The 19,563-nt window shown below is 41.2% G+C and overlaps 1 protein-coding gene across 1 annotated transcript in view; it reads right to left on the bottom strand.

The window, feature by feature from the left end:
- Nucleotides 1-1,520: 1,520 nt before the first annotated feature.
- The window catches only part of RSU1 (Ras suppressor protein 1), a 102,071-nt gene continuing 84,028 nt past the window's right edge, over nt 1,521-19,563 (bottom strand). Inside the window, exon 9 of the mRNA XM_054633398.2 lies at nt 1,521-1,993. Within this exon, the coding sequence (XP_054489373.1) occupies nt 1,891-1,993 (103 nt within the window). The 3' untranslated portion in view covers nt 1,521-1,890. The remainder of the gene's footprint in view (nt 1,994-19,563) is intronic.

Here is a 19,563-nt window from a genome sequence, read left to right as displayed (position 1 = left end):
GGAAGTGCCCTCTTCCAGGGCTGGGGTAGCATTCAGCTCCAGGGAAGGATCCAGAGTCTCTTCACTCCTTCCTGGTAGATGTGCCCTTGCTATTTATTTTGTTCCAAAACCAATTTGCAATAGTAGTTTGGGGATCTTCTGACATTTCATTGACATTTCTTCAGGACTTTTTGTAGCATGATTATTATTGTCAGTAGGCCCTCTCACATGTTAATCCCTACACCACATTTAATTGTGTGCATTCCAGATGGGGCACAGTTTTTGCTGTGAATTCTTAACATGCATCCAACCTAGCACCTTCACTGGCCTGTTTCAGTTGGACCTGCTCCCTAGGCAGATCTCTTAAGGGGTCTGGAAAATCCTATGCACAGCTTGCAACAGATAGAATTGACTGTTCCTGACAAGTCTACCATTTTTACTGTTCTCCATCTGCCTACCAAGACTGCCTCATTCTTCTGAAGTACTGAAGACCACTTAAAGTGTGTCTAAAGCTTGATGCCAACTTCCTAGCTCTGCTTGCCAATTCAAAAAAAATCTGTTGCAAAATATATGTCAATACATTTATTCCCAGACTAAGGCAACCATGTTACCTACATGCTGGGGCAATCCTAAATGCACTCAAGAGACTGGTGCTGATAACAGAAACTTCAGATTGGCTTTTGCAGCAGGCATCACTTGTAGCATGAGATATTTAAAACCTTTTCCCCCTGAACAAACAGGCCTGTCTCAGCAGTCTGGGCACGCTTCCCAGCTTGCTGGCCGGATGGGACAGCAGCCGACACTCAGACATGGGTGGCTCAGGTATGAAATTCATTAAATTGGAAATCAAGGGCAGGAAGGTCTCGACACAAGCAATCCAGGTATGAATATCTGTTCTTGTACCTTGAGTTCCCTTGTTGGCTTTTGCTCTCCTAAGAATAAAATTGTTTGGGAAACACTGTCTGCAGATTTTAGGCTTTTCTTCTCCATTGGTAGAACCTGAAACTAGTCGAGCTGTTAAAATGTTTGCAGTTTCTGAGCTTAGTTGTGGTGCCAGCTTTGTATAGATAAATATAGAACCTGTGGCATTTTCAAAAGCCATTTGGAATAGCTCTTCAATTTAAGCACTTTAAGCAGAGATTAAACACATTATTTGGGTTTTCTGCCGAAACAAAAAAAATCACTTGAAAAATTGGCAGAAGTACGAGTTTCTTCAAGTGACAAAGTTCTCTTCCCCAAACTGAGTCTGGCAATTGGCAGCTCTTTACAAAGACAATTTTTTTTTTCTCTCTCCCTTCCCCTACTCCTTGATTTCAAAATAACCTTCAAGGCAAAAAGAGCAGTCCACAGCACCATAAAAGAAGAAAAAGAAACTGATTAAAACGTTGCTTGAACAGAATGCTTTGCACTTTAACAAACTTCCATCAGATAAAATGCTACCACATTCCTGCAGAAGAAATAACCATATTACAGGAAACTGGACACACACATTCCTCAAGGAATTTCCTATTCAAAGTCCTACTGAAGAAACTAAACAGCAATACAAATGAAGAGCTTTATTGAAATCACTTGGAATATGCTATGAAATTTAATATCATATAATATAAGTGCAAAATCCCCTATATTAACAGGATGTGACACATGTGAAGAGAGGACATTAATATACATATAAATAGAAAAGCTAAAATATGTTTGACAGTGATATATTAAATGGCTACATAAATGTGACCATAGTTAGGAGCATATGTAATTTTGTTCCCCTCTAGCAGTATTTTCTAAAGCATTATACATAGTAAATTGCCTTTAATTCTAATCCCTGCTTTCTTATATGTAATAAGAGATGTGTAGAAATATTGTAGGCACAAGCAAAACCAATGCAACAGATGTAAAACAGAGGCAGAAGCCAGGCACTTATTTGTTCTTGGCTGCCAGAGGTTTACGGCTGATCTTCTTTGACTTGTCATTGTTCTTCTTTGGAGGTTCGGGGTTTGCCTGCATGTGTCTGCCATAAAGACTGTAAGGAAAGGAGAAAAAAAAATTGTGATACAACCATTAAACACAGACTTTTACTCTGCAGCACATTAAACAAAGCATCTAGTTACTAGGGAAAAAAAAAGGTCTTTATTTTGTCTCAACACACTGAATTTTCTATTAGCTCTCAAGCTGCAGTCATTAACATTTGGGGTTTTGTGACTTTTCAGGGGACTAACATCAGGGAAGAGCAGGCTTTTGGAGCAGTGAAGGAGCAATCAGTTTTGCCTTCAGAAACTAGCAACCTTTATTCTGCAGTTATGGGATTAAAGCTCAGAAGGCTGCAAGGATGTGTATTCAAGTAGACAATGACAAAAATTGGGTTGAACTGGAGAGATAGAGTGCCTGCTTAGAGCAAAGTGAGCATCATCCCTAACCAGAAAACCCAGGGGCTTGATAATGTGACAGAGAGCAATGGTGTCACAGCTGCCTTTGCTGCTCACACATGATTGATAGCACTGGGACAGATACCAACACATCAATGCCACATTAGTAAGTACCACTGATTAAATGTTGACAAAGTATCCTACAATTAAGATGGCTAGCATTCACTGTGAAGCTAAATGGACTACATGGCTGAAAGGATCTTGCTAAATATCACGCAGTAATTAATAGATAATTTATGAGTAATCCTGATTAGAATAAATTAAAAACCTACCCAAAATAAACACAGCTCAAACTTAACTTCACTTATTGACATTAAGTGCTTTTTGAAGATGCACATTGTGGGTTTTGCTTGGGGTAATTTTCTTCATAGTGGCTGGTATGGGGCTGTGGTTTGGATTTGCATTGAAAACAGTGTTGACAATGCAGGGATATTTAAGTTATTGCTGAGCAGGGCTTGCACAGAACCAAGGCCTTTTCTGCTCCTCAGCCCACCAGTGAGGGGGCTAGGAGTGCACAAGTTGTTGGGAAGAGATGCAGCCAGGACAGATGACCCCAACTGATGCAAGGCATATCCCAGCCCATACCACATCCTGCTCACCATAAAAAGCTGGGAGAAGAAGGAAGGGGGGATGTTCAGAGTGATCATGTTTGTTCTCCCAAGTCACAGTTACATATGATCTTGGAGGTCTTTTCCAACCTTTGAGATTCTATGACTCTATTCTATTTATTATTCTAATTCTATGTCGGAATACGAAAAGTTACCACCTAATTTGAGCTTTATGTTGCTGTATCTGGAAGATACTTCAGCCTTGGCATTTCTGGACTGTGGAATGGGATTAAAGCTTCTTGTGGGGTGAAGAGGCAGTGCTTGCTTTCACCTTCTCAGCAGTTGAAGTTTTACATCATACTGCTAAGCAGGCTGCTGTCAAGGTGTACTGTAGCCAAACAGCCTTGCTCAAGGAAAATACAACTGTAAACTATGACATTACTTCACCTTACTGAAATTTTATGTGTGCTATCACCTACTGTCAACAAGGGATCAGGTGGCATTTCCTGATGAAAGCAGAGAGCCCTGACCCTCTGCAATAACTACATGCTTCATATTAGCTACAATACACATATTTTTATTTTATTTCTGAAGAGACAGAGCTCCAGCAGCACAAGGTTGTATTTTATCCAAGTATGTGTATTAATCAAATATACATCCTAAATAACTCCTGTTTTGGAAGGTGTTAAGTGAGTTGAGCGAGGGAGTCCATGGAAGGAGATGGTTTAGTATTATGAAAATCTATCACAGCAGAAGAGCACAGAAGTAAAATTCAAGGAGGTTGTGCCATCAGAAATTGACCCAGGATAGAAGAAGTCAGGGAACAAGCAGCATCCTGCTCTGAATGATATGCAGTGCAGCATTTGAACCACTTTCAGCAGTAGTTGTGTAACTCTCACAAGATAGCACTAGTTAGGTAAATACAAAATTAACCTTCAAGGTGGTTTTCGGCTTTTTTGAAGTCCGTATGTGGGACTTAAGGCACTGATTAACAGAGAATCCAATGATTCACTGTATCTGAGCATAAAAATCTTTTGTGGATAGGATCAGAAGTCCCCTATCACTGTCCTGTGTTCCACATCCTGCTGCCCCACAGCTCCTTTGCCCTGTTAGTGCCAACCCAAAGAGGACTGAGACAGCTTAAGTGGCTGTCAAGTGTTACATACATACCCTCCTTTTGCTCAAGTTTAGGCTCCCCCTTTTTGCTTTGGAAACTTTTTGTAAGTTTCCCTTTCAGGTGCTCCTTCTGGCGTTCATTCTACCTCTCATTTCCTCCTTTCTCAGAGCAAATGCTCAAGCACGTGGACTGTTAGACCTCAGAAGAAAAAGGGTGTGGTGGGAATTCTACTGACTACACAGATGCTTTCCAAATGCAGGAAATCTGAATACTGACAATTTTGAATGAACTTCAGAGTTCTGGTAAAGTCTGCTTGGGTAATGCCTTTTGACTACAAAAAGAGGTCCAGAAGCCACAGCATGCATTAAGCAGTAAAAATACCAACTGACCCGAGATATTTTTGATATTTTTTTGATATCTGCTCCTTACAATATTCAGTGCTATTGATGCCCCAGCAACTCCCTTTGTCCCCTGCAAATACTACATAGGTAGTAATAGATGTACATGAGTTGAAGGCATCTACAGCACTTTGACATTCTTTTAACCTATTTTCACATCCAACCACTTCTATCAGCATGAGCACCTGAGTTTCATCCAGCAAAGTAATTACTGGGTTTGAAATAAGAAAATCAAATCAGTTTCCTTGGCAAAATGAGAGGAGTTTCAATGCACATGGCTATCCCAACTGAAGATAAGTGCTTTACAATCTTTCATGGAGTCTGCTAGTCAAAGAGCAAGGATCAGATATATTTAGATGGTACAAGCCTTCACACACGGGGTCTCTCTCTCTCCTGTCTACACACATCAGATATGAGGAGACATATGGTCTCACAACAATATTTAAATACAATAATGACTGTAATAATGCCTCTGGGACAGAATTTGCCTTCTGTTACACTAGGGAAAAGAGAATTCAAAATTCGCAATTAACTCCTGGTACAACAACAAACACCAGTTTTATAACTCCCAGGGGAAAAAAAAGCTTCAGGAAAAAAAAAAAAAAGGAAAATAAAAACACCAATGGAGCTTATCTGCACAGAGAAGCAATTATCTGACTTTTACAAGAACCTATAACCCTTTAGTTTTAAAAGATGTGAAGTTTGCATAAAGTCTTTAATAATTTCAGTACTTACTAGAAAGACCCAGAAACAGCTGTAGCCAAGCTGTACAAACTAGGTACATGCTCTTGTCTGCATGAGTGCAGAGTCACATGTGTTAGGCAGAGACACTTGCACATCATCCTGGGCAGCAGAGGTCAGCTGAAGACATGCCCACAGACAGTTCTGCTGCTCAGCTGACGGATGGTGATGTGCTAGAGCATGGCACCTTGACACAGCTGTTTGCATGACCAGACCCTTAGCCAAGGCAGATTGTCTCCATAAACACACAAAAGAATTTTGACACAGATTGTGGCTATGGTTTCAAGGCAGATTTGTGAGATAAGTGCTGATAACACATTCATGGCAGTGCCTTCCCACTAGATATTTTGAAACTTCATCTGTTCACAGCGCTGGTACAGCTCTGAGCAGAACACTACACACAGCTTCAAGGCTAAAACCTCTGCTGAAGGACAAAATCTGGAGTGCAAACAAATATTTGTGATGTTTGCAGTTTGCTAACAGTCAGAAGCTAGTTACTATAACCACAGCTCACAAACTGCAGAACCTTTGTAGACTGAGCAGCTACAGTATAGTAGGCAGACTTCTCATTACATAAAAATTAAAGGGGAGATTACATACAAGAGTGAAAGTGCAGAAAGCTCTCAGACAGACTCTGAGAAGCTTTCTTTCCTTGTATATATTTTTAAAAGTATTTTTCATTAAAAAAATGTTTCTTTGTATGCAGATGTAAACATGAACAAAATCTTCCTGAATTCTGCACCTGCCCCACTGGAAGTAACAAATGACAGCAGCATGGCTGCTGCAGCAGCAAAACGAACATCAAGTGAGAAAGATGCTCATTAAACTTCATCATTCTGTCTACTTTAATGATGCTTTTACTTAATAAAAATTCCCTAAAGTAGTTGCAAGGATATTAGGCAAGGTCTCTGGTTATGTATCAGGGGTCTAAGCTGTCACTAGCAAGCATGCAGTTCAGGAGAGGCATTCCCAAGAGGCGAGAGTGGATACAGCTTTCTTGTAATAAATTCAGAGAGAATCAATAACCTCAGCTTCCCACATTACTTAAGCATTTAGGAAAGTAGGTGATCCTTCTAAATTAAACCACAAATTGCTAAATGTTGCAATTTACAGCATAAGATCAGGCATGGAACCTTGTAACTTGAAAGCATATAGTCTTGCTACTAAAATCTCTGAACTTAAAAACAGAACCATAGTTAAAATTCTTTAATTCATAAAGGTCAAAAGAGTCACTTTGAAAAACAAATTCAGCACAACTACCTCAATTTTTCTCTCTTGTACAACAAAATGCTCACTAGCCAAGGGCTAGAGAACTTGTGTAAGCTAGGGAACTATTGCAAAGTGTTTGATGCACACATTGATTTTTTTGAGTTTAAGCATTTTGAAAGAGGATTTCAAGACTGAGCCATGAGAAATACACTGGTATTTCACTTTATGTCTGTAACAGATCTACAGGGTGAGTATGCAGTATAAAGAGGACAACACTGCTAAATATGGTCCTGGAGAGATGCTCCCTCCAGCCATGTACTGTAATCAGGGAAACAAAGGTGAAATATTCCAGCTCTGCTTGATTTTTCAAAAGGTGAAGTTCAGAGTCAGGCAGATATTTAGTGCTCAGACCAAGCCTCAAAGTGGGTATTTACAGGGACCTCAAAAGAACAGTCCTAAGCCCCAGCTGATTAAGCAGGAGAAGGGAAAGGCTGAATCAGTGGTGGTATCACTACAAACCCAAAGCTGAAAGAAGTGCTTGCATGACTGATACATGCTGGCTACCCTGCACTAGTCACAGTGCAAGTGCATTTAGAGCTTTTGCCACACCAGTTTTTGCACAGCTAATTTGTTGCTCTGGTGTCCCCTCTGAATGACTGGGACTGATCTTTTCTATGTGGCAGCTGCTAACATGTCATCCCCTCAAACCACATATTCTCTCTCCCAGGAAAGGGACAGATAATGGGATTTAATGGTCAGTAATGTACCAGTGAGAGAAAAATTGCTATGCAAGTATCATATTATATTGGTAGTTCACCAATAATGTTTTTAGTTTTTGTGATGTAACTCAGAAGATCTCAGTGAAGAGGAACACTGCATGGGAGAGTGAAACCAGTACCTGTTTTCCTTACACCCAAATAGCAAACTGCAGCTTTAGGATTCTTAATAAGGCAAACCAGACACGAGTGATTCATTTTATTCAGCTAATTTTTTTCCCTTTGTTTTCAAGTGCTCTGAGAGCAGATGGCAGCAATGCCAGCAATGTCCATCATCTGAAGCTCTTGCAAGTTTCTTCAGAGCCTCTCAGTTCTGGCCTGTCCCTGTCTGTGCAGCTCTGTCCTGCTCCACGATGGAGGCAGCACTGGCTGCATGGAGGGGGCAGGTGCTGGCAGTGCCACGTGCTGCCAGAGCCTCTGGGCCACTGAACCTCAGCTCTCAATGTGCTGTGAAACTGCTCTGCTATTTTTAGGTCTGGGTGCCTTCCTCTATAGCCCACTGCCACTCTGGGATGTTTAATGCTTCCGACAGCCCCAAATCCATACACACCGGAGCCCAGCCCTGAGATACTCCCAAGTGTAACAACCAGTGTTATATTTCTGTTCCTTCCACCTCCCTCAATTATCTTCCATAACCCAACGTTCCTGCAGACTTTGCCTGTCACTATTCTTCCTAATTCCCCTTAAGTCCTGCATTTCACCTTTTAAAGAGACTTTCTGCAACACCAGAAATCCCTAATATCCTCAAATGCTTTATTTTTGGTCTTCACCCCACAGGCACTCGTTAGGGGAACTGATTATCTCTTCCCATCTTGGATTAGCTCCTTCTTTTTCTTAGCTAGTTTCATTTTTTGGAGCACAGATTAGGTAAGAAGAAGAGGATTCAGCACAAGTGGAGAGCTAAGGATTTAAGCCCAGTCTCCCAGTCAGTGGAGATCTGGCTAATGAAGCCAGTGGAGTAAAGAGCTTTCTGGGTGATCAAGTACAGGTGTCTGCAGTGAGATTCTTAGCTGCACTGCTCTGTTAAAGATTTTCACCAGCTACAGAGGACAGTGGGTAGCTAGCTGACACACAGACACTCATCTTTAGCTATTTTAAAATGCTAGATGGAGTCCACCCAACCACTCCCTCTGTGTTCCCACTCTGCACTCTCACAAGCTGTTAGCTATCTTACATTAGAGACTCTGCTGAGTCACGCAGTCCAAAGTTGACTTACTCAGAATTCCTGCCTAAAAACACTCCAAATCTCAACAAGCAAAAAAAAGTACTCTGCCAAAACTTTCTGGAGCTCACTGTTTCAGCATCTGCGTAGAATGTGCACCCTCCAAAATAAATCCCACGTGTCTCTTACTGGCTACTTCACCATTCAGTTTTCCACAGGGCTCCCTTCTGCTGGACCCCTCTACCCCAGTCTATTTGCTGCTCTGAATACCTGAAGAAAAGAAAGGCTCAACCTCTACATGCCACATTTCCCACCCTCTATCCCTACAGGTTACTGTCAGAGACAGACCCTGACCAGAGGAACATCTGGCCTTAGCTCAGAGATCCCAGATCTGATGTGTCAGTGAGGGGAGATTTAAGCTGAGGTAACTATGATTCACAAACACTTGCTCTACTACTGGGCTGGCAACAGATGCATAATTTTAATTCTGCCAGACACATTTGCTCTTAAAATGGTTAATTGAATCCTTGCTTCTTTGAACTCACCATCTTGCATGTTATGGGGAACTAATGTCTTCTTTTCCCATAAAGGAATTCCAAGTAGGTGTTAGGTATTTCTTTAATTAATACACAGTAATAAAAGAAAGCCTTCTCCTTATATTCTCTGAGGCTAGCAGCCTTTTGAAGCAAGTACTCTAAATGTGAGGCTTGTTAGGGAAGCACAGCTGGAAGCTCATAGAAGCCTAGCGAAAGAAAAAAGATTTCTTTTAAAGAAAATGAAGAGGCCAAGATTTGCAAAGCTGGCTAATGACTTTGCATACCCAACCTGAAAGATCTTACAAGAAGCATGGCTTTTGGCAGACACAATTTTGAAAGCACAAGGAACACTAACATCTCGTTTCTGAAAGACCTCTCCCCATACCCAGGGACCCCAGCACTGAAAATCTTCAGCCATGCTACAAATCCAGAGAGACACACAAGGGGGGCCCCTATGGAACTGTCACAAAGACAGAAAGGACAGGGCATGCTCATTCTTATTTCTTTCAAAACAGAGACAAACAGGAATTAAGATTTCATCTAGGGAATCTATTATGCTGATAAAACACCCCCCAACTAGGCCAGTATAATGAAACAGCAGCCTGAGAGCACGAGGGAGAGAACAATTCGCTTCTGCATGTGGACAGTCCTACCAGAATATTTCAATTATGCATGATTTCTCCCCTGGGACTCAGATCTTCAAGTACATTCAGGAGGCCTGATCTCGTTTCTCATGCTCCATTTTGAATGGAGCAATGAGTTGTTCAGCCCACATGTGCAGACCAGTCCCTGAATTCATGCCAGGCATGAAAAAACAGCATAGGCCAGAAACTGAAGTTCTTAAGGGTAAGAACTGCCATGGACTGCAGTGGAATATTTTCCTACTTGTTTCCATAGATGAAATAGTGTTTTCTTACTTAGGACCAGAAAAAACAATTTCATGCCAGATGCAGGCATCAGTTTAAACTCTGAGGGCTGAGGTATCTACTAGAACAAATGGCATCCTACATCTAATTCATCAGAAGCAAACAGGAGCCACAGAAACTGCAGGGGCCTGCTCAGCTTCTTTGGCAGATGCCAGCACAGGTAGCTGCAGATAAAAATGCACCACTAAGAAGGAAAAAGACAACTCAAGTGAGAAAGAAGTGCGTTCAGTTTACTAAAGTGATCTGTATCAGCCCAACTCTTATCTTCATGTATTCGTAATTTGTGAGCATGAGTTAGATAAATCAATAGCTGCTCTATTTCCCCAAACCACATTGCTGGGACAACATTCAAGGCCATTTGCCTGATCTCAAACTAACCCTGGAGTTAGGCAGCAAACACAGTACAGAAAACATACTGACATGCAGCACAGACATCCTCCTGGAGACAGCTGAGCACAGTATTCTTCATTCTTATGTTATTTTAATGTTGTTGTCTGCGTGGAGTCCTTTGGGCTTCAGTAAAACAGTGCTCACTTTCCTTTCTGAATGCTACACTGCTGCTTAGATAAATGCCCTTACATAATCTTTATTATTGATTTATTACATGCATTTTGCTGTGTACCTGATTAACATTTAAAAAAAAGGAAAACAGAGGGCAAAAAATAGCTAAGTGCAAGCTAAGGAACTTTCTTTAAGTTATTATATGTCCAGCAGGTATGTATTTCTTTTCCAGTAACTAGACAAGGTGTACCAATAAAATGTATAGAAGGGACCCTGGGGAAATACTGATACGGAGAGTCTCTTTTTCTTTTTTTTAAGCAAAATTGAAGTGTCTGAGTTAATCTGAGCCTGCTCTGCTGCACACTGAGGATGGCCAGTTTCACTGGCAGTAGCATGGAGAACATTCAGGAGACGGCAATTCCCACACACAGGGTTTAATCAGCTGCCCTGCTCTGCTGGGCTGGCTCACACACCTCTCCCAGGGTGTCTGCCTCTGCCATCCCAACTGCCTGCGGGGCCAGCTCTCCAACAGATCCTTAAAATAAACATAAGGATTGAACAGTGACAAGGGACACAGTGACAAGGTGGGGAACTCAACCAAACTAACCCATCTGAATCACCTCCTCTGAGACCCTCAAAGGGGAAGGAGGAAGTCCCAGTCCTGTCACACATTCCATCTGTGTGACCCAACACAAGACACTCCGGCAGGCTCTGTGAGCTCTGCGGACCACTGTGTGAAGGGAGCACAGGATTTACTGTGGGATGCTCAGAGTTTTGGGACTGAACAAGAGTATCTAAGGATTATACAGGACTTAGAGGTTCTTATGAGGACAGAGCAAGAGTGGAAGTCAGTGACCAAGGATGACAGAAGAGAACAAGTGCAGGGAAAAAGAGACAGGATGAGGCAGGGAATAAATGAGGTCAACAGTGTGCAAGCAGGAGGAGGTCAGAACACTTGACTGGCAGAACTCTGTGCCAAATCACCTTGACTTTGTCCTCCCCAAATCCTGTTTCTAGCTGTTTTCTGCGTGAGTGTGCCCTCTGTTCTGGCAGCATGCATACATGTCGTCACATCAGCATGTTCAAGTTCAAGACAGATCAGCTGGTCAATAGCATGGACTGATTCCCATATACTGGAGTGACCAAGGGACACCAGGATCAGCCTCCAGAAAGACTCAGGGGATGTAGGCTGATGAGACTGGGTCTGGGGGCTTGATATTTGAAACATCGAGACTGGGGAGCCAGGTATCAGAGGGATCCCTGACACAGGGTCTTCCCAGAGCATTGCAGGGAAAGGTATTGAGGAATACAGTCTGGCTGTTTGTCTTCTCTGTGTTTATGTGTCCATCTGTCCCCCCATTATGCTAATCTCCCAATGGCTGGCCATGTGTATAAACGTGTCCTGAGACTGTGGGCTGCCTTGCTACTGACAGGACAGGAGAACAGGGAATGGAGCAGTTACTCACTGCCATCAGTGAAGGACTTTACTTTGTTCCTCCAGGACACTGGATTTAGCTGCGTAAACCACTACCAGGAAGAAGGTGAAGAATAGAGGAAACTCACTTCACTTTATGACAACACTGCAATGAAAATGTCACTTTTTGACACAAAGTATCACCTACAAAGTGCTACATCTCAGACACTGCAATTTCACTTGGCCATATGAATTGGCTTTGTTTAACTCATAATGGATACACTTTGCAGAAAAGCTGTTCTTGGACTGTTTTTGAACACACTTTAACAGGTCAGTGCAGGTCTTTCCAGTTCCCAAACACAGCCCTTTCACCTACTCCCTGCCCAACGTGGCACAAACATGCCAATTATGTCAATCTTACAGACACCTGCTAAGTTGTGCTCTGAGAAACCAACATACGTGCAAAGGAAAAAGGTGATTCAAAGCCAATTTCAAAATCATTGCCATCATATATGTTAAAATGCTGAAATATTGAGAGCCAAAGACTGAGTAGTTCTATATGGAAACAAAACATACCAATACAATGGTTTTCCAGTTATATAACTTTACTGTGGAAGACCAAAGATGGTCACTAAGAGACCACATAATAAAATTATACAGACTATTCACCTAATTTTCCAGCCAGTTTTGAACAAAGCATCACAACCTTAATAATTGGCAAACAATCACTGGGTTTTAAGCAAATCTTTGGTGATTTTCCATGGCTTTTACTGTGCCAACAAAGCTGTTCCAGAATCTTTCCAGGAGGGACCTATGCTATGTGGCAGCCAATAATCTTTATGGCAACACTGCAATGAAAATGTCGCTTACTGTAATGAGCAGAGATCATAAGTTAAGCCCCCAGCTACCTTTCCATTATTTTTCATTAGAGTTTTCCTGGCTTTGCTATGCTTCAAAGTACTCAGGGAATTACTCCAAATGAGGCTTACTAGTCAGCTCTTCATTACTCAGACCACACTGAAACTGAGCAATCAGCAAACTGAACCAGCTCCTGAGTAACACAAGACAGTAACATTTGCTTGAATGTTTACCATTTCTTTTTTAGTTTGTCCTCTTTCTTAAAGCTCTGTTCTGTAAAACAAACTTGCCCACAGTTGGAGGCGGTTCTAAAACAACAGGAAAATCACATAGTATTTTTCCATGCCATTAACACCTTGAGCAAAGGGTTGGGCTTCCCTTCATCAACCAGAAACAAACTGTGATATAGTCATGTCTTCTTGACAGTAGTGTTTTTCCAAGACTTGTGTTCCATAGTGCTAGATGAAGTGGGTGAGATAAGAAGTCTCACCCACTATGTGAATCTTCACCCTTTGAAGAATCCCTAATTTATGGCGGATTTTACACTGGCTGCCTTCCCTCTCACAAAGCAAGAAGCTGACCAACCTGCTGGAAAAGAGCTGTACCACTGACATCAGTTAAGTTCTGATGTCATCCAATCCACACGACTTCCCAAGTTACTTTCACTGTCTTCCAGGGCCCACAGTGTGAAAAACATAAAGCCTTTTGAAAGACTTTCTTCTCCCCCAGTGTCTGTCAAGATGAAATGGCAATACAGCATCAGCCTGATTTTGATTTCAAAAAAATCAATACAAGTTTTGCTTCTGATTTCATTGGGTTCAAGGTTTGGCCTTTAAGGTCAATTATCCATGCAAGCTTAAAAGGCAAACTGCAGTTGCAGTGTGGCTCACAAACCCCAAACTATGTACAACAAGCTATGAACAACATCTAGGCTGGCTGTGAACAGTGGAGTGAAAATTATGCTTTCTCATGAAGTGCTAGCAATAGCTAAGGCCAATGAGTCACGCTGTGACTTTTTAATGCACACACTGACCAAAATAGTTTCTTTAGCAAGGAAAGTGGGATTATGCATACTGATCTGGTTTTGCTCAACATCCTTTTGCTGTAGGTAGGCAGCACTTATCCTAAATTGCTGGTGCTTACAAATGCTCATGAGTTAAAGGAAAAAACATGGAACTTTACTGCAAAGGACAAGAACTAGTTTACTCATCAGATATTTGCAAAAGGCACCCACAGGAACCTTCAAGCATGACGTAAAATAAACCAGTGATTCCACCTCCTTCTGGGAAAGAGGAAAAGGAACAGGCAGTTGAAAACACTTGCACTTAATCAGTCTAAGTAAGTGCCACAGCAACAACAAAGGCACAAAAAGTGCAACAACAGGGAGCCCAACACAATGCTGCAGTCTTGGTGGACAAACTGCACCTCACCTACTTTGCATCTTCTTTGAAACATGTTGGAGAATACATTGCAGGGAGGGAAAACATGGTCCTTGGTTCTTTCTTTCTGCTTTCTCAACCAACAGTTTTCCAAATCCCAGCCTATGCACACAAGGAAGCCAACAGGCATCCCCTTACTTGTGGAAGATATTAGATTGGATATTAGAAGAAATTTCTTCACTGGAGCGGTGGTCAAGCATTGGAACTGACTGCCCAGGGAAATGGTGGAATCACCACCTCTGGAAGTGTTCAAAATACATGTAAATGTGGTGCTTAGAGGCATGGTTTAGTGGTAGACTAGCACTGCTGTGCTCATGGTTGGCTCAATGATCTCAAAGGTCTTTTACAACCTTTGTGATTCTGTGATTCTAATCCCAGCATTCAGCTTGTGGTATGGAGCAGATTTATGAGAAATGCAGGAGTGGGAAAAGCAAAGTGACAAAAGATTTGTCAACAGCTCTCTGTCACTGAGAATGCACTTCATTAGCCTGTCAATTGCAGTGTCTAGGAGATACATTTATTGACAACTTACTGTCAATTGATCCAACATCTATATAAAGCTCTTCTTATGCAATGAGTTAGCTGACTCAGATGATGATGAGATCTATAGAGAATTAATAGCCCTAAACTGCTCTAATTTCTAAACAAAATGCAACCAAAAGTGATAAAATCCACCAACATCTCAGCAGCTAGACAATATTCACTGCTTACAGCACATCTTAGAATGAGATTCCCTTGATACACTCCATAGCTGGGGTAAAAGTATGGTATGGGTATAAAGTAGAAGTCCTTATGCAAACACTGTTTTTTATTTCTATGGCCATATGTACTTGTGGGATTACTTTTGAAATACAGAGACTCTGCATTTTCTACTCCCTCAGTTTAGCATGGAAGCACCCAGAGATGCTGTATGGCAACCAAGTGCTCTGTGCAGCTGCATGCCTCAGCCTCTCACCAGGGCAAGGTATTGCTGCAAATAGCTAATTGATCCTGCAGTGGCTTTAACAACTGGCAGTCACTTCACACCACTGACAGCATTCCTGCAGTGCACTCCCATCCTTTGCCTGCTTGGCTTTGTACTACCTGTTTTATCACTTCATGATAAGGCAGTGTCAAAGACAGCAGGCATAACCTATTCTGGCATCTCCATCTGGCTTTATATATCAGACTTGTGCTGCTCTGGTGAATTAGTTTCAGATCCCTGTTGGCAGATCAAAAGCAGCAATAATAACCACAAATCAATCCCTCTTTAAGGCCTAAAACATCTTCTCCCTCATAGCATGCCTCATTTCTTCACCACTCCAGAGCCATTATAAATACCAACTTTGCCTAGACACAACAGTTGTATGCAGATACTCAGGCCCTGGAGAATTTGGCACTGTGTTTTCACCTGCTTTTTTCCTGGTCTATTGAGACAATCAAAATGAGCAGCATCAATAGAGAAGTGCTCATGTAGATTAAACATTTGAGTCCCTAAAAGTCAGAAAGCTGCTTGGGGCCAAAGGGAGAGCACACACAGAGGATGGCTGGCTTCCCTTAGTCTCATCTCAGGTAATGTATTTTCCAGCACTCATCAGAGCTGTGTTTCCACTGAAGCACCCAGCTACCTTCAGCTCACTGCTCAGTGCTCCAAGATGACAGATGTTTTTGGATATAGAAAAGATGCATCCTCAGTTGAAAAACTGCACAGTGGACTGGCTGCTTTCTAATGGTGTTTCCAGACAGCTTCCCTCTTGATTAGCACATGCTCTAGAAAACAGGACTCACAAAAGAGATACATGAGGTTCAAGATCCATACTGTTGCTCCCATAGAGAGGTAACACCTGGATCCTTTCACCATGACTGTGCTTGTATCCTTGAGATTGCTCTTAATTTCCTCATGTTCACCTCTTAGGATTTATCTAAAGGCAGTGGAAGTTAAAAAAATGACTCCAAGACTAGGTAGCAGCTCTCTTCTTGGCTATGTATCACTACCAAAATGAGACTTTTACTACAGACGTAGCTTTAGTTTGCTTCCTCTCCGTAACACCTTCACAGGGACAAAGCTGAATTTACCATGATGTAGCTAGGCAGTTCCCTGGATCTCAAATCACCCAGAGATACTGTGCTCCCAAAAAAATATAAATCTATGCCTTGGATTTTACATGAAAAATGCACTTGTGCCGTAAAAGATATACCTGCATAAGCAGTGAAAACAAAACCTCTCCCTCTTACCCTTCTTTAAATCTTTCTGTCTTGTAACTTACAGTTTGAACTACATCTCTGAAAAGACTCCAACATCAGCTAGATCAGCAATAGTTCAATATTCCTACATTCTACTTAAAACAAAACTCGGATTTAAATAGCAAAAATGAGAGCTGCTTAAAGATCTCCTGAAATTCTTAAGAAAAAATTAATCAAAGATAAACATACACAAGTAATCTGGTCCCAACACTGCATTTGTACAGCTTGCAACAGCCAGAAAGACCTAATATTTCAGAATTACCACGTAAGGGCTTGAAAAATATTTTCTCCTAAAATTCTTTTGAATACTAATGTAAAGTACTTTGATCCTGATTTTTTTCAGTATTTATTAAGTTCTACTCAATTGACTGTTTACTTCTTATAATTTTTTACTATACCCATAAAACTAGAATACTGTCTTGACATATGGAAAATGTGGATGGTACATATTGCTCATAGCTGCACATAATTTCAAGAACTGTAACTACTATTTCTAGATATTTTTTAAACCATGACAAAGATGCATGCTCTTGAAGAAAAATGGTGAGCCTATAAAAAGCTGCATGTGTTTGAGTCAATCAAGTAAAGAGAGAATCATCATCTTCTCACAGTACGATTCTTCTCCATGCTAGTGGAAGCAGAAAGTCAGAAGGATTAACTGAAGACCAAGAAAAAAAGACTATCCTCTTTTTCCCTCTCCCACTACTGAGCTCAGAAAAATGTTCAAAAAAGAAAAAAAATGACACTGGCAGCTTCTAGGACAGTTTAATAAACCTTAGGGAAGGCCTTAGTGTTGAATTTGCCTTCCCAGTAGAACCTAAAGCACTGCTACTAAAGCAATACAATAAAGTTTATGAACTTGTCTTTACTGCTGCATAATTTATCTTTGAGAAATGATTCTGTGGTGAACAACTGCTCTCTATGAATCTCTTTGGGCTTCAATGGACTGCAGGCTTTATCACAGCAAGTAAACTGGATCAAGATTGAACTCCAAACCAAAAGATACACAACATATTTTTGGATTAATGAAAAACACTTAATTCAAAAGTTAAATATTAGTACACTCAAGTATTTTTTTATGCTTCATGTCACCTTCTGAACTACAAGTCCTTTTGACATATTTTACACTGAATCTTAAAAGAAACAAATTCCAGAACCACTCATATTTCTTTCCGTTCAAGAAAATTTCCATGTTGTGTTTTATTAGTTTCCTAAAAAAACCCCAACCAAAGCAGAGCTAAAGTCACAAATCCAAAACCACACTGCAAATTCAAAATAAACATAACTAAACTTCAGTAACCAAAGACAAAAGCATACAAACTTCACTTCTTTTCCTAGTCGAATGCGCATGGTACCATTTGTTCAGACCACTTCCCAGCACTGTAGTTATCCTGCTGTAGAAAATGTTTCTGTTTTGGGGTACATGCTTTCTGCCAGGTCAGCAAGTTAATGTGTCTATGCAGCTCTTAGATTACCAGATTTAACATGGTGAAGCCATGGGAAATCCTAGGCAGAGGAAAAAAGGAAAAGGGAAGAAAACAGATCAACCAATTTTTAAACTGCAAACTCCCCTCACAAGTCAGATGGTGGGAACTGTAAGTTGTAACTCACAGTGGGATGTGCATATATGCTGTGGAGAAAACTTCATTGTCACTCAAAGCCCACAAGCCTGTGCAATGCTGACATAAAGAGTGGTGAGGAATGAGAACAAAGGGACAGACACACAAAATAATGGGCAACCTGATTTCCTGCCAAAGACTTATAAGACAAGTCTGCAGAAAAAGCTTTTTAAGAAAACTGATTTAATCCAGAAAAAAAACTGTGCTTAAAGACTGTTGACCTATTTGTACAGTAGGGTAGTTTTCATCCCTGGGTATTATGATTCCTGGTCAAGTGGCATTTCTCCATACTTTTGTCTATTACAAGATAATTTCAGGATGCTAGGTTATTTGATAAATTCCAACATTTCATGGAATGTTCTAGGCAATGGAAAACATTATATTAACTTTGATGAAAGCAAGAAAATGAAAGGGAAAAGGTATATTTAGGCACAAGATTTGTGGCCTCTTGCAGTGGTTAGCACATGCAGCTGTTTCAGCCATCCAGGTCTGGGACTAATGGCCTATAGACCAAAGAGCCATGGAATGGTTACCACCTTCTTTGCCAAGGTTAATGAGTCTGACAAAGATGAACCCCCATTTCTTCCCTTTCCCTAAACGACTTGCAGTACAGTTTAGGAACGCTAACACCCAGAAAAAAATTGCCTCAGGGAGAGGAAAAACAACCAAGCCAGGGGAAAGATGGAAGAGAGGAAGGAAGAGTTATGAGGTCAAAAGAAGGATAAGAGACACACAAAGCTTCAGGTATGGAAAGCAACTGGCCCTGGCAAAAGAAGACGAAACTGATATATTGCAGGAAACATGCAGGCAACTCTCATTTCAGTGAAGAAAGGGAGCATGGAAGGAATGAAGGAATAGAAGAGCATGCAGACCATCTGAATTCATGAAGCCTTTATGGTACAGGGGGCTCTTGACTGATGCAAGGAGCATACCCCTCCCCAGATGCTGTTCTCCTTATTCTATGATTTTCAGTAGCATTACTTCAAGAACAAGCACAGTCAGCATGAGCACACTGCAGCAGACCATTTCCCGTTTAAACATACATGGTGCGTGGCACTTCTTCACATCCATCTCTCAGTCACATTAGCTCCATTAATGAAAAAATAAATGTTGCAAAAGGGAAGTATTAACACAGCCAATGCCAAGGACATTAATTTTAAAAATGCTATTTACTTTGTATCAGAGCAGTCATATATCTTGATCAGTTCTTAGTCTTGTCCAGATTCTGATTCCATACTGTAGAGGAAAAACTCTATCCTGACTCTCCTTCCTGTACATGATTAATTTACTTGACATCTTTAGTACTGTACCCACTTGATGGGCTTCATACATTTAGTAGAAGACAGTAACTTGTATTAAAGCAAGAATGAGTTTTTTAGTGCAAATCCTGGATAGTGACTTACTGTAAAGTATAGTCCCAATACAGCTAAAACTATCTGCGTGAAGAGAGAAGACACACAGCTCCATACACAACAGTCAGCCCAAACAGCTTTAGGAGAAATGTGCAGCTCCATGAAGAGTGGCTGGCTCCTCAGTCTTGAGGGGATCAATGCTAGGTCCAGCCAGCTGCCTATGAGTACACTCAATATCTGTCTTTGAAGATCCAAGAGCTCAGGACCCTAGTGAAGACAACTGTGCAGGTAGCACACCTTCCTGAATCTGTTCCACTAACACAAACCAACCACAACATCAACTCCACA

The sequence above is a fragment of the Agelaius phoeniceus genome, chromosome 1 (genome assembly GCF_051311805.1).
Source record: "Agelaius phoeniceus isolate bAgePho1 chromosome 1, bAgePho1.hap1, whole genome shotgun sequence".
Classification (NCBI taxonomy): Eukaryota; Metazoa; Chordata; class Aves; order Passeriformes; family Icteridae; genus Agelaius; species Agelaius phoeniceus.
Note: the sequence above shows the minus strand (reverse complement) of the source record. Positions and strands in the feature narration are given on the sequence as shown.